The 15,990-nt window shown below is 46.2% G+C and overlaps 1 protein-coding gene across 3 annotated transcripts in view; it reads left to right on the top strand.

Annotated features, from left to right (window-relative positions):
* The window catches only part of ppp1r12b (protein phosphatase 1, regulatory subunit 12B), a 44,576-nt gene that overhangs the window by 2,614 nt on the left and 25,972 nt on the right, over positions 1–15,990 (top strand). For all 3 annotated transcript variants that reach the window (XM_014136419.3, XM_014136420.3, XM_014136418.3), the window contains exons 3-5: positions 6,349–6,567; positions 6,753–6,891; positions 7,612–7,736. In XM_014136419.3, coding sequence (XP_013991894.1) covers positions 6,349–6,567; positions 6,753–6,891; positions 7,612–7,736 — 483 coding nt within the window. The remainder of the gene's footprint in view (positions 1–6,348; positions 6,568–6,752; positions 6,892–7,611; positions 7,737–15,990) is intronic.

Raw genomic sequence — 15,990 nt, forward strand, 5'->3', positions numbered from 1 at the left:
GCCATCCGTTTTGTCACCAAAGCCCCATATACTACCCACCACTGCGACCTGTATGCTCTCGTTGGCTGGCCCTCGCTTCATATTCGTCGCCAAACCCACTGGCTCCAGGTCATCTATAGGTCTTTGCTAGGTAAAGCCCTGCCTTATCTCAGCTCACTGGTCACCATAGCAGCACCCACCCGTAGCACTCGCTCCAGCAGGTATATTTCACTGGTCACCCCCAAAGCCAATTTCTCCTTTGGCCACCTTTCCTTCCAGTTCTCTGCTGCCAATGACTGGAACAAATTGCAAAAATCACTGAAGCTGGAGACTCATATCTCCCTCACTAACTTTAAGCACCAGCTGTCAGAGCAGTTCACAAATCACTGCACCTGTACATAGCCCATCTGTAAATAGCCCATCCAACTACCTCATCCCCATACTGTTATTTATTTAATTTATTTTGCTCCTTTGCACCCCAGTATCTCTACTTGCACACTCATCTTCTGCACATCTATCACTCCAGTGTTTAATTGCTATATTGTAATTATTTCGCCACTATGGCCTATTTATTGCCTTACCTCCCTTATCCTACCTCATTTGCACACACTGTATATATACTTTTTCTATTTTATTATTGACTGTATGTTTATTTATTCCATGTGTAACTCTGTGTTGTTGTTTGTGTTGCACTGGTCGCAGTTGTAAATGAGAACTTGTTCTCAACTGGCCTACCTGGTTAAATAAAGGTGAAATAAAAACATTTAAAACATTTTTTGAGTGAGGTTTGTTTCTCAGCTGAGTAGCCTCGTTTCACTGCCAAAAATAAAATTAAACCATCTAGTGTTCAGCGAAATAACAACACAATGTCAAATACAGGTAGCCTAGTCAAATAATTAACATCCAATCACATTAACCGTTAATCTCTCGCGGGAAAGCTTCACTCTTTCGCAGATATTTAGAAACGAAACATGACAATTTGAGAAATTAGCCACAGGAGTTTTTTGACTCTCCAGTAGTAAGACATGTATAAAAGCAACATATACCATTAATAAGAAGGGGCAAGAAGCGTCTTATATGGTAAGCTAGGACAGCTGGGACAATACTGTGGGAAAGACCAAAAAAACTATACAGACAATGCCTTCATCAAACAACACTGTTTCACAACACATCAGTGACACAGCAGGAGATGTTTTGAAACAATTACTGCTTCGCATACAAGCCAGTGAATTATATGTGTTACAGATGGATGAGTCAACAAATGTGGCGGGCCTGGCACAGCTCCTGTTATATGTCCGTTACGTTTATGGGGGGTCAATTAATGAAGACATCCTCTTCAGCAAACCACTGGAAACCAGGACAACATGATAGGATGTTTTTAAAGTACTGAACAGCTTTGTGACATCAAATTGACTTTGGTGTCTGTACTGATGGTGCAAAAGCCATCACAGGGAGACATAGTGGAGTGGTAACGCGCGTGCAAGCAGTTGCTCCCGACGCCACTTGGCTACACTGCAGCATCCACCGAGAGGCTCTTGCTGCCAAGGGAATGCCTGACAGCTTGAAAGACGTTTTGGACACTACAGTGAAAATGGGCCCCTGAACATTTTCTGCATTATGCAATGATATGGGCAGCGACCATGTAACGCTTTTACAACATACAGAGGTGGGCTGGTTATCAAGGGGCAAAGTATTGACACATTTTTTGTAATTGAGAGAAGAGCTTAAAGTTTTCTTTAGTGACCATAATTTTCACTTGTCTGACCGCTTGGACAAAATTGAGGCTATGATTAAGAAGTTGTAGCTCTTTTCTGTCAGGACAGCACACAGGTCTTTCCATCATTGTATGATTTTTTTATGTGCAAATGAACTCAAGCTTATGGACAATGTCAAATGTGATATAGCGAAGCACCTGAGTGAGCTGGTTGCGCAATTCCGCATGTACTTTCCTGAAATGGACAACACAAACAACAGGATTTGTTATCCCTTTCATGCCCTGCCTCCAGTCCACTTAGTGATATCTGAACAAGAGAGCCTCATCGAAATTGCAACAAGCGGATCTGTGAAAATTGTATTTAATCAGAAGCCACTGCCAGATTTCTGGATAGGGCTGCGCTCAGAGTTTCTTGCCTTGGCAAATCACGCTGTTAAGACACTGACTGCCATGTCCTGACCAGCAGAGGGAGTAGTTGTTTAGTATTTGGTCAGGACGTGGCAGAAGTTGTGTGTTGTATGTAGTTTCTAGTTGTTCTGTTTCTGTGTTAGTCTGTGTGACTCCCGATCAGGAACAGCTGGATATCGTTGTTCCTGATTGGGAGTCATATATTAGGTGTGTGTTTTTCTCCTGGGGTTGTGAGTTGTTTATTTTATACTGCTAAAGTATCTGTATAGCCTGTAAAACTGTTACTAGTCGTTCTTGTTTATTGTTTTCCCGTGTTCACTTTATTCAAATATAATTAAAGATGAGCATACATATCCCAGCTGCGTTTTGGTCTATTCAACACGGCTACATTCGTGACAGAACAACCCACCATAAAGAGACCAAGCAGCGGAGAAAGGAGCAGCAGGTGGAGTATATGGACTATAGAGAGAGATGGACTTGGGAACAGATTCTGGCTGGAGAGGGCCCGTGGAAGAAGGCTGGGGAGGACCGGGAACGCTACCGGGGAACACGACTGGCGAGGAAGCCGGAGAGGCACCCCCAAGAATTATTTCTGGGGGGGCACACGGGTAGTTTGGCTAGGCCAAGGAAGAGCCATAAGCCAGCTACCTGTGATTATATGGAGGGGCGTATGGAGGGGAGGGCGCCGTGTTTTGCTGAGGTGCGCACAATCTCGCCCATACGCACGCACAGTTCGGTGCGAGCTATTCCAGCCCCTCGCAGATGCCGTGCTAGAGTGGGCATCCAGCCTGGTAGGAGGATGCCTGCGCAGCGCGTATGGTCGCTGGTATGCCTCCTAGGACCAGGCTACCCTACGCCCGCTCTACGCACGGTAACCATCAAGCCCCTGCACTGCCCAGTTCGCCCTGTACTAGCACCCCGCTCGTACAGGGCTGCTAGTTCCACCCAGCCAGGACGGGTTGTGCAGGAGGTGCGAGCAAGACCACCTGTGCGCCTCCATGGCCCAGTCTGTCCAGTTCCCGCCTCTCGTGCTGACCCGGAAGTGCGTACCTCCAGTCTGGCACGACCAGTACCAGCACCACGGATCAAGCTTCCAATGAGTCAGCCTAGTCCTATTCAGCCTGTTCCCGCTCCTCGCACTAGCCATGGGGTGCGTGGTTTCAAACTGGCAGTTCCAGTACCATCACCACGCATCAGGCTTATAGTGCGTAATAGTAGTTCCTCTCGGCCGGTTCCTGCTTCCCGCACTAGCCCTAGGGTGCGTGTCTCCAGCCTGGTACCTCCTCTACCAGCCCCACGCATCAGGCTTCCAGTGCGTCAGCCCAGCCTCGAGAGTTCGGAGACAGTGCCCCGTCCAGAGGATCCAACAACAGTGCCCCGTCCAGATTATCCGGCAACAGTGTGCAGTCCAGAGTATCAGGCAACAGTGTGCAGTCCAGAGTATCCGGCAACAGTGTGCAGTCCAGAGTATCCGGCAACAGTGTGCAGTCCAGAGTATCCGGCAACAGTGTGCAGTCCAGAGTATCCGGCAACAGTGTGCAGTCCAGAGTATCCGGCAACAGTGTGCAGTCCAGAGTATCCAGCAACAGTGTCCAGTCCAGAACCGAGGGAGTCTGCCTGCGACCCGGAACCGAGGGAGTCTGCCTGCGACCCGGAACCGAGGGAGTCTGCCTGCGACCCGGAACCGAGGGAGTCTGCCTGCGACCCGGAACAGGGTGAGATGGAAATTAAATGTGAACTGAATGAGTCTCCCTATGATCTGGAACTGAGTGAGTCGGCCTACGACCCAGAACTGAGTGAGTCTGCGCTTTGGTCCCCTTCTTCTAACGACAGCCGTTACAGAACTACCCACCACCAAAGGTCCAAGCAGCGTGGTCAGGATGAATGGACCTGGGAGGAAATCCTAGACGGGAAAGGACCCTGGAGGCAGGACGGGGAGTATCACCGTCCAAAGGAGGAAATAGAGGCAGCGAGAGCAGAACGGTGATGCTATGAGGAACTAGCATGGCAACAACGGAAGCCCGAGAGGCAGCTCCAAAAAATTCTTGAGGGGGCACACGGGGAGATTGGCGAAGTCAGGGTTGAGACCTGAGCCAACTCCCCGCGCTTACCGTGGGGAGCATGTGAACAGTCAGTCACCATGTAATGTGGTGATGCACACCGTATCTCCGGTGCGCTCTGTGCCTGTGCCCCGCAGTTGCCGTGCTAGAGTTGGCATCCAGCCAGGAAGGATTGTGCCAGCTCAGCGCTCCTGGTCTCCAGTACGCCTACTCGGTCCAGGATATCCTGCGCCGGCGCTACGCGCTGTGTCGCCAGTGTGCCTGCACAGCCCAGTTCGTCCTGTGCCCGCGCCCTGTGCTTGCCGGGCTAAAGCAAGTATCCAGTCAGGGCGGGTTGTGCCAGCCATAAGCTCCAGACCTCCAGTGCACCTCCACGGCCCAGTATATCCTGCGCCAGTTCTACGCACTGTGTCGCCAGTGCGCCTGCACAGCCCAGTTCGTCCTGTGCCAGTGACCCACCCTTGCTGGACTAAAGGAAGTATCCAGCCAGGACGGGTTGTGCCAGTCATAAGCTCCAGACCCCCAGTGCGCCTCCAAGGCCCAGTATACCCTGTGCCTGCTCTGCGCACCCGGCCTCCAGCAACGTTCCCTAGTCCAGAACTCTCAGCGACGTTCCCCAGTCCGGAACCTCCAGCGACGTTCCCTAGTCCGGTGAGACCTATTCCGGCTCCACCTATGAAGCCTCAAGTGATGATCCATGGCAAGAAGCCTGTAGGGATGATCCATGGCCCGGAACCTGTAGGGATGACCCATGGCACGAAGCCTCCAGTGATAATCCATTGCACGAAGCCTCCAGTGACGATCCATAGCCCGGAGCCTCCAGTGATGATCCATGGCAAGAAGCCTCCAGTGATGATCCATGGCGCGGAACCTGTAGTGATGATCCATGGCACGGAGCCTCCTGAGACGGTCTACAGTCCAGGACCTCCTGAGACGGTCCACAGTACGGAACCTCCTGAGACGGTCCACAGTCCGGAAGCTCCTGAGACGGTCCACAGTCCGGAAGCTCCTGAGACGGTCCACAGTCCGGAAGCTCCTGAGACGGTCCACAGTCCGGAAGCTCCTGAGACGGCCCACAGTCCGGAACCACCTGAGACGGCCCACAGTCCGGAACCTCCAGCGACGGCCCACAGTCCGGAACCTCCAGCGACGTTCCCCAGTCCAGTCTTCAACGACGGTCCGCAGCCCGGAGTCTCCAGGGCGGTCCGCAGCCCGGAGTCTCCAGCGGCGGTCCGCAGCCCGGAGTCTCCAGCGGCGGTCCGCAGCCCAGCACCTCCGGCGCTGATCCACGGTCCGGTTCCTCCGACAACGATCCACGATCCGGCTATACAAAAGTGGAGGGATCAGCGGGCGGAGTGGGGGCTACGCCCCGAACCGGAGCCGCCACCAAGGGTAGATGCCCACCCGGACCCTCCCCTATAGGTTCAGGTTTGCGGCCAGGAGTCCGCACCTTTGGGGGGGGGGGGCATCTATGTATTGTATTTCTTTGTTTTGGCCGAGCATGGTTCCTAATCAGAGGCAGCTGTCTATCGTTGTCTCTGATTAGGAATCATACTTAGGCAGCCTTTTCCCATCTGTGTTTGTGGGTAGTTGTTTTCTATTTTGTTATCTGTTACCTGACAGAACTGTTGGCTTTTCGTTGTTGTTATTTTTAGTCTAATGTTCTCAGTATTAAATAATTATGAACACTTACCACGCTGCGCTTTGGTCCCCTTCTTCTAACGACAGCCGTTACACTCTCTCCAATACAACCCAACATTGTAGAGTTATGTGCATCCTTTCAAGCATACACTTCTCATTAACCTGTGATGAGTTATTCACAATTTTCAATGAACAAATAAGGTTTTATATGTAAGATGGTTAAATAAAGAGCAAAATTATTGATTATTATTATATTTTTATTTGTGCCCTGGTCCTATAAGAGCTCTTTGTCACTTACCACGAGCCGGGTTGTGACAAAAACTCACACTCATTCTTATGTTTGATAAATGTATCGCATATTGTGTGTGTGGCAGGCTTACAATGACGGCAAAAAACAACATTTGATAGTGCGCTGACCCTAATGCTAGAGGGGGTACACAGCTGGAGGTTGAATGTTTGAAGGTGTACAGGACTATAAAAAGTTTGGGAACCACTGATCTATAGTATCTTGTTGATCTTAGGATGTACTGTCTGCATCTTCGTCAGGGTGTGACCCTGGCTGAACTGAAGGAGGCTCAGAGGACCTACAGCCTGTCTCCTCTGGACAGAGACAGACAGACAGAGGATGGATGTAGCAGACTGACTGACAGGTCCTGTCTGCGGGGGAGAGGGTCTACAGAGGACAGAGGAGAGGCCAGGTCCAGCCTGGCCCAGTATATGGAGACAGAGGATCACAGTCCTACATGGAGCAGGGAGATAGATGAGGTGGGGATAAAACTTCAGTCATTTAGCATTAACCTTTCACCTCAGGATCTTATTATTGTCATTGGTTATTGTTTATAGATAATCTATGAATGGAATTTTGTGAGAAGTCATCTTGTACTATAGTAGCTGTGTAGTTCAAGGTTCAGATGAGCCAAGTATTGAAGCGCTGTTTTTACCATTTTAAGCTTGGAAATCATAGATCAAGGCTGGGGACCATGGAGGCAGAGTATTCCACTGCAGGACCAGGCCTCACATCTCTCTCTGCCAGTGGGCTCTATACCCTGCCTTTCTCTTCCAGCCTGGCCAACCGCACATCCTCCAGAGGTCAGCAACCACACATTGTACACAGTCACACAGAAACGACTGAATCCGGATGTTTATATTTTACTCAAGCATGTTTTAAGGAAGTTGCTTTGCTACAGAAATGTTACTGTATCGATATATCCTTGTCATGTGATATACAGTATGTACCATAGGAATAAATTGTTATTGTCACATCCTGACCATTGTAAGAGGTAATTTGCCATAGTGGAGTGGTCAGGGCGTGACAGGTGGTTGTTTTGGGTGGTTTTGGGGTTTTCTGTTTCCAGGTGGGTTCGTGCTAGAATTCTATTTCTACGTTTCGTTTTCCATGTTTTGGCCGGGTATGGTTTCCAATCAGAGGCAGGTGTCTTTCGTTGTCTCTGATTGGAAGCCATACTTAGGCAGCCTGTTTTCCTTTGGGGTTTGTGGGTAGTTGTTTCCGTTTAGTCTAGTGGACCTGACGGGACTGTTGTTGGTCGTTTTGTTGTTAAAGTGTATTCATTAAAGACAAAGAATGAGCACTATACACGCTGCGCCGTGGTCTCCATTCAACGACCCCTATGACAGTTATACCTGACACCCTTCGTCCTATGATTATGTAAGACTGTCTGCTGTCAGTCCATCAGTTTTTATTTGTTTTATTTTTATTTTTTACTGTAAGAACTCTATAGGATAAAGAACTTGGCATGGTTAGGTGCAGTAACTGTTTAGTGATTGTCTCTTATCATGTGGATACTATAGAAGTTGAATGGAAAGATGAAAACCAGAACCCCATTGAGGATCCCTCCAAAGATGGCCACGCCACAAGAGAGAAACATCTTTGGTTCTGTGACCAAGAGGCAGATGAAACCTACCAGACTTTTAAGGTATGTGGGTTTGATCAAATTCACTACCAACGTTAAAGCTATGATCTTATAGATTTCACATTTTTCAGAATTGAACAACACAAAAAATATAAACTCCGTCTGTGACATTTTCAGCTACCACTAGGTGGTGACAAAAGAAAGTATTATTTCAGTACAGTGCCATTCTCCTCCCAGATGATGGGCCATTTGTTGAGCAACATTAGTTGCATTTGCGATGGGGAATTGTAATATATTCTATTACACACTTCACTGATTATATTGTCAGAGTAATAGCATGGGATTTCTATGATTCTTGAAATACACTACATTCTCATTCATTCTAGTCATTTAGCAGACACTCTTATACAGAGCGACTTAAAGTAGTGAGTGCATATATTTTCATATTTGTTCGTACTGGTCCCCTGTGGGAATCAAACCCACAACCATGGCGTTGCAAGTGCCATGCTCTACCAACTGAGCCACACGGGACCAAAAGTATGTGGACACCTGCTCGTCAAACATCTCATTCCAAAATCATGGGCATTTTATAGGGAGTTGATCCCCCCTTTGTTGCTAGAACTGCCTCCACTTTATACTAGATGTTGGAACATTGCTGTGGGGACTTGCTTCCATTCAGCCATGAGCATTGGTGAGGTGATTAGGCCTGGCTGGCAGTCGGGGTGCCAATTCATCCCAAAGGACTTCGATGGGGTTGAGGTCAGGGCCCTGTGCAGACCAGTCAAGTTCTTCCACACCGATCTTGAGAAGCCATTTCTGTATGGACCTAGCTGTGTGCATGGAGACATTGTCATGATGAAACAGGATAGGACCTTCCCCAAACTATTGCCACAAAGTTGGAAGCACAGAATTGTCTAGAATGTCGTTGTATACGGTAGCGTTAAGATTTCCCTTCACTGGAACTAAAGGGCCTAGCCCGAACCATGAAAAGCAGCCCCAAACCATTATTCTTCCTCACCAAACTTTGAAGTTGGCAGTATGCATTCGGGCAGGTAGCGTTCTCCTGGCATCCACCAAACCCATATTTGTCGGTCAGACTGCCAGATGATGAAGCGTGATTCATCACTCCAGATAACGCATTTCCACAACTCCAGTTCAATGGCAGTGAGCTTTACACCATGCAAGCCAACGCTTGGCATTGCCCATGGTGGTCTTAGGCTTGTGTGCAGTTGCATGGCAATGGAAACCCATTTCATGAAGCTCCTGACAAGCAGTTCTTGTGCTGATGTTGCTTCCAGAGGCAGTTTGGAACTCGGCAGTGAGTGTTTACATTTACATTTTTAGTCATTTAGCAGACACTCTTATCCAGAGTGACTTACAGTAGTGAATGCATACATTTCATATATTTTTTTCTCCGTACTGGTCCCCCGTGGGAATCGAACCCACAACCCTGGCGTTGCAAACACCATGCTCTACCAACTGAGCCACACGGGACTACACTACTACTACTAGTGTTGCAACCGAGGACAAATTATTTTTATGTGCTTCGGCGGTCCCGTTCTGTGAGCTTGTGTGCCCTACCACCTCGCGGCTGAGCTGTTGTTGCTCCTAGAAGTTTCCAATTAGCAATAACAGCCCTTACAGTTGATAGGAGAAGCTCTAGTAGGGCAGAAATTTGATGCACAGACTTGTTGGAAAGGTGGCATCCTATGACAGTGCCATGTTGAAAGTCACTGATCTCTTCAGTACGGGCCATTCTACTTCCAACGTTTGTCTATGAAGATTGCATGGCTGTGTGCCCGATTTTATTCACCTATCAGTAACGGGTATGGCTGAAATAGCCAAATCCACTAATTTGAAGGGGTGTCCACATAGTGTATTATATTATATTGCAATTACTGATACGTGTACAGTGCCTTCGGACCGTATTCAGACCCCTTGACTTTTTCCAAATGTTACATTACAGCCTCAGCAATCTACACACAATAGCCCATAATGACAAAGCGAAAACAGGTTTTTACAAATGTTTTCAAATGTATACAACATTTAAAACAGAAATAGCTTATTTACATAAGTATTCAGACCCAGACTTGAAATTGAGCTCAGGTGCATCCAGTTTCCACTAATCGTCCTTGAGATGTTTCTACAACTTGATTGGAGTCCAACTGTGGTACATTCAATTTATTGGACATGATTTGGAAAGGCACACACCTGTCTGTACAAGGTCTCACAGTAGACAGTGCATGTCAGAGCAAAAATCAAGTCATGAGATCGAAGGAAATGTCTGTAGAGCTCCGAGACAGGATTGTGTCAAGGCACAGATCTGGAGAAGGGTACCAAAACATTTCTGCTGCATTGAAGGTCCCCAAGAACACAGTGGCCTCCATCATTCTTAAATGGAAGAAGTTTAGAACCACCAAGACTCTTCCTAGAGCTGGCCGCCCGGCCAAACTGAGCAATCGGGGGAGAAGGGCTATGGTCAGGGAGGTGACCAAGAACCCGATGGTCACTCTGACAGAGCTCTAGAGTTCCTCTATGGAGAACATTCCAGAAGGGCAAACATCTCTGCTGCACTCCACCAATCAGGCCTTTATGGTAGAGTGGCCAGACGGAAGCCATTCCTCAGTAAAAGGCACATGACAGCCCGCATCTCTACAAGATTCTCTGATCTGATGAAACCAACATTGAACTATTTGGCCTGAATGCCAAGCATCATGTCTGGAGGAAACCTGGCATCCCGACAGTGAAGCAAAGATGAAAAGAAAAGTACAGAGAAATCTTTGATGAAAACCTGCTCCAGAGCTCTCAGGACCTCAGACTGGAGCAAAGGTGTACCTTCCAACAGGACAACGACCCTAAGCACACAGCCCAGACAACGCAGGATTGGCTTCGGGACAAGTCTCTGAATGTCCTTCATTTGCCCAGCCAGAGCTCGGACTTAAACCTGATCGAACATCTCTGGAGAGACCTGAAAATAGCTGTGCAGCAACGCTCCCCATCCAACCTGACAGAGCTTGAGAGGATCTGCAGAGAAGAATGGGACAAACTTCCCAAATACAGGTGTGCCAAGCTTGTACCGTCATACTCACGAAGACTCGAGGTTGTAATTGCTGCCAATGGTGCTTCAGTAAAGGGTCTGAATACTTATGTAAATGTAATATTTCAAAAAATCAGTTTTTGCTTTGTCATTATGCGGTATTGTGTGTAGATTGATGAAAAAAAAATAAACATACATTTTGGAATAAGGCTGTAACCTAACAAAATGTGGAAAAAGTCAAGGGGTCTGAATACTTTCCGAAGGCACTGAATGTGTGTGTGTGTGTGTTTAAATGTGCTTGCTTTTCTTTGATACAAAGTATTGACTAACATCTGATCAGTGGTGTTGCATACAGAGGCCTGAAAGTGTTGTGTATTGCCAGAGGAGCTGTACTGCAATGTTAGTGTAGTTTGAACGTTTGTGATAGAGCTGTTGTGTCACACTGGAAGAGAGTCCAGGGCAGGGAGCAACACCCACACACCCCCTTTTTATTTTATTTCACCTTTATTTAACCAGGTAGGCCAGTTGAGAACAAGTTCTCATTTACAACTGTGACCCTGTAACGATCGTCGTGCAGGAAGGAAGAAGTGGACCAAGGCGCAGCTGGGAGCGAACTCATGTTATTTATTACAGACTGAAATAACACGGTCAAAACAGAGAATAAACGTATCGCTACTGCTCCAACAAAAAGAGACAACAACCCACAAACATCGTGGGGGGAAAAGGAACTTAAATATGATTCCCCAATCAGAGGCAACTAGTGACAGCTGTCTCTGATTGGGAATCGACAGAACCCAACATAGAAATACGCCCCAAAGCAAGGCTATACCAAAAACATAGAAAATAAACTATAGAAATGCCACACCCTGACCAAAATAGAAGAGTTCACCTGGTCAGGGCGTGACAGACCCTCTCCTTCCCTTTCCTTCTCCAACCACATCACATGCTCCAGGTAACTTGACGTTCCATACCATATTGGGCAAAATGGGGAGCTTCTCTCCTGCGTCTTAGCCTTGAATTCTGCAGCCAGAATTATACTGTTCTGTCTCTCTCTCTCTCTGTCTTTCTCTAATGGTGTTTTCCTTCTACCTGTAGGTTAGACATCTGCACAAATCTTCTCTCTGCCCCCATGGCAAAATGTGTAGAATTGCATGATATTAGATATAAAATGACAAAATCTTCTCTCGCCCCATGGCAAAATGTATAGAATTGCTGGAATTAACTCTAAAACGTAAAAATGTTCTCTCTGCTGTCAAGAGGAGGGCCGCTAAAATGTTTTGCTCACAATAAAATCTCACTTGGGGCCCCATAAAAGGCTTATGTGGGTATGGATGTGGGTACGCAGACACGCAAGCCACTCATGATGAGTTCAGATTTTTGGTGGCCCCCACGTACATCGAAATTGCCTATCCCTGTGTTAGAGGTTTTATGATGCTTGTATCTAAACCAAAGCAGATACTTTTAAGATTGTTCTATACTGTCACGTCCTGACCAGTAGAGGGGTTATTTGTTATTATAGTTTGGTCAGGACGTGGCAGGGGGTATTTGTTTTATATGGTTTTAAGTGTGTGTTTATGTAGAGGGGCGTTTTATTTATGTTTCCGGGGTTTTTGGTTTAGTTCTATGTTGTACAGTTCTATGTCTGTTTCTAGGGTGTTTATTTCTATGTTTAGTATTTGGGATTGGGGCCTTCAATTGGAGGCAGCTGGTTATCGTTGCCTCTGATTGAAGGTCCTATAATTAGGAGTTTGTTTGTTTTGCGGATTGTGGGAGATTGTTCTTTGTACTGCTGTGTGAGCCTACAAGGCTGTTTGTCGTCCGTTCATCGTTTTCTTGTTTTTTTTTCGTGTTAAATAAAATGAGCATTCACATACCCGCTGCGCCTTGGTCCATCCATTATGACGACCGTGACATATACATCAGTTGGGGTCTCTAGAAGCTTCAATATGAGGTCCTAAACCTAGCATGAAAGTGCATCCTTGTATGGGCATATATAGTCAAAATGTTTGCTTTTGGGTAAGTTGAGCCAATGGCAAGTTGAGAAAATTGAAGTGTTTTCGTCCCAGGCGTAATGCAAGGCATTATGGCTGGGATGTGAGGTAACAACCTGGCCTGGCCTATGTTAAAAGTGTTCAAAAAGTACAATGTGTTTGTTAGATGTGTTAAAATAAATAATATTAAAAGGCAAAAAATCTTTTGCATTGTGTTGAATTGTGTTTGGGAAATGAAGATAGGCATGGTTTAAAAAGGTAGCGGTCATATTTAATTCAGTACAGAAATCTGTAGGTGGCTTAACTTACCCTGTCCCGAGGCTCATCTTTGCCAAGAGACCACCTTTTTGGACAATCTACGGTATGTTTTAAAAACTGGAATCTGGAATGTATACATGAATTCTGATTATTTCCAGGGATACACAACATCCAAATATATGTAAATATCTTTGTTAGAAATAATACTATATTTCCCTTGATGGAGTAATGCTGAATGTAAAACATTTCTCAACTTACCCCACTCTCCCCTACAGTGAAATGGAGATTCCCAGAAATAGATACTAACGGGGGAAAAGAGAGCGAGAGGGAGTGGACTGAGGCGATTTGGGGGATGCCGGTGCAGTGGAGGGGAGTCCCAGAGAAGAATGTAGATTAACTTGGGGATGGTATACTGTAGTGTGAGAGGGTAGTGATTGCTTTTTGAGCTCACTCTCTCTATTGCAGTCCGGCTGTCCCATGGTGGAATCCCAGACATAGACAGTCCGTAACATGAGCGTTCCTCAGCTTTTAAACCCAGGCCTAAATCTGACTGTGATAATCGCCCCCCTAACCAGACAGCAAGGTTTTATCTGGAAAGGATGGAAAGGTGACCGCAGGCCCCATTACCAACAATGAACTCTGCTTGCCTCTGTCTATAATGATCTTAGCAGAACCCAGACCAGAGACAGGTGCAGTAGATCTCAGCTGGAGACCTCTCCCGTCTTTCACTGCTCTGAAATGGGATAATTAACATGGAAGCTGAGGGAATGAGAGAAAGAGAGAGAGAAAAAAAAACTGGGAGAAAGACTTTGCTCCTAGGCATAAATTCTACTTTCTTCAGCTCCTGATGTTGAGATTATGTTATCAGAGAGCTTCCTGTTCCCTCTCCTTTCCTCATTTCCCAACTTTATTATTCCATTATTCAGAATTCATTGACAGCTCTGAGAGATAAACACAGGAGTGTTTGATAGACCTACTCTCAATGTAAGGAGAGCTAGTTCTGTATAGCCCATCACGTCAAGGAGCTTAGCTGTGTGTGCTACAGAGATTCACCAGTTCTGTTGTTGCAGAGAGCAGGTTGGCTTAGGAGGGTTGAGAGTAGTATTAGAACTCCAGAGTATCTGTAAACTCTGAGGTTCTCAAAACTCATCTCTCAGCTGTGACTTAGGCCAAGGTACAGCTCATCCCCCGTAAAGATGCTAAAGATCTTGACAGACCAGCGAAGGCAAGAAAACAGATGGCGAGAGAGTCTGACTGTCTGAATGTATCTGTATGTGTTATTACGTGTGTGTCTGTCTCCCCGTGGCTGTTCGGGGTTTGGCCTCTCTAAGACTTGTAGAATGACCCCACACCAGGGATCTGTCTCTGCCAGTAACACTTAAAGGGACATTTAAAAAAGATCTACTTCATATTCATCATCTCCAGCAACACCCCAACATCAACATATTTGAAAATGGCGCGTTTGTTTTGCAGGTAAAAATATAGAGGAGGATAAGTGTTTCCAATGACATCATCAACCAATAAGTAGGCAATGCCCACACATCTGTTTAAAATCACATGATGCATACTGATGATGTCATTGGAAACACTGATCTTCTTCTATCGTTTTTACTACAAAATATAGAAAAGCGCCACTTTCACATATGTTGATGTTGGGGTGGTGCTGGAAATGATGAATATGAAGTTGGAAAATTGTGAATTTTCCCTTTAAACTAGTCAAGCAGCCGCTATCCACTCCTTGAAAAGTATTTAGTATTTATTTAGTATTTATTGTACATCTGCCAGAGTAACATATGACTACACTGATGACATTAACCTGATTACTTCAAAGTAAGTGTTTAAGGACCAGAGTTATTCTGAGTCGGAGGGGGAGAGAGGAAAGGAGAGGAGGAGACCATAGCCAAGTGATGTATGAGAATGTTCCATATGGAAAGTCATGAAGGAAGGAGTCAGTCTACTCAACCTAAGCCCCAGATCCAGTGTGTGGAACTCCAGCTGAAATCAACTCTTTATATAGGTCTCAGCAGGCCTATCTCCACAGCCAGAACCAGTGCAGTTCACTGCCACAGAGAAGCTATTGGACTTCCTGTGTAGAAATGCAGACTGTCCAGCATCCTATTCCCTATATAGTGCATTACTTATGACCAAGGCCCATAGTGCTCTGGCCAAAAGTAGTGCATGTTGTAGGGAATAGGGTTCCATTTGGGATACAAACAGACTCTCCAGCACACAGATGGCCATTGAGGCATGCTGGGTAGAATATGAACTGGAACAATTCATACGGACAGATTGGAATCTCATATTTGATATATGTGAAACTTCTATGGTTCTTATCTATGGGCCATAAAGCACAGATAATGTATCATTGAGATGACATGGCACAAGTCAAAAACTCCAGGTTTTAAATCACACTAAGGTTTTGTGCAAAACCAATGTGCATAAGACATTGGTCAAAGTTCAGACTTTAAAAAGAAAAATATCAAACTTTGAAAATGTGCTCAGATCTCAGTTAGAAGATTTACTTTCTCTGATTTTGTCTCGTTGCCTTGCTGCAGTTGAATGGCTGCATTTGCCCTGTGCAAAGAGACCGACATCAGTCCTCAGTATGACTCAGATGTTGGGAAGGGGGCACCAGGCCAAGGCTCAAAACAAGACCGCCAGGCCAGCATTCATTCTTTCTCATTCTCTCTCTCTCTCTCTCTCTCTCTCCTCTCTCTCTCTCTCTCTCTCTCTCTCTCTGTGTCTTTTTCAGTAGATGAGTGAGGAAGATAAAAGAGTTCAGGAACAGCCACAGCCCTGCAAAACTCTATAAAAGGAAGGTAACAGTGAGCCTATGGCCTGTGTGTGCAGACTGAGAGGAAGGGTTGGGGGATGAGGGGATTGAGGAGTTGTGTAAGATAGAGAAATCCCGCAGCGACTTAATATTTCTTTGTTCTAGAACCCCACGCAGTTGCCACAGATTGAGTCATTGTTGCCTTTGTGTGTGCTAACTGACAACACAGGAAGAAACCAAGTGTAAAATTAGCCCATG

This window comes from Salmo salar, chromosome 13 (assembly GCF_965601325.2).
Source record: "Salmo salar chromosome 13, fSalSal1, whole genome shotgun sequence".
In the NCBI taxonomy this organism is placed as follows: Eukaryota; Metazoa; Chordata; class Actinopteri; order Salmoniformes; family Salmonidae; genus Salmo; species Salmo salar.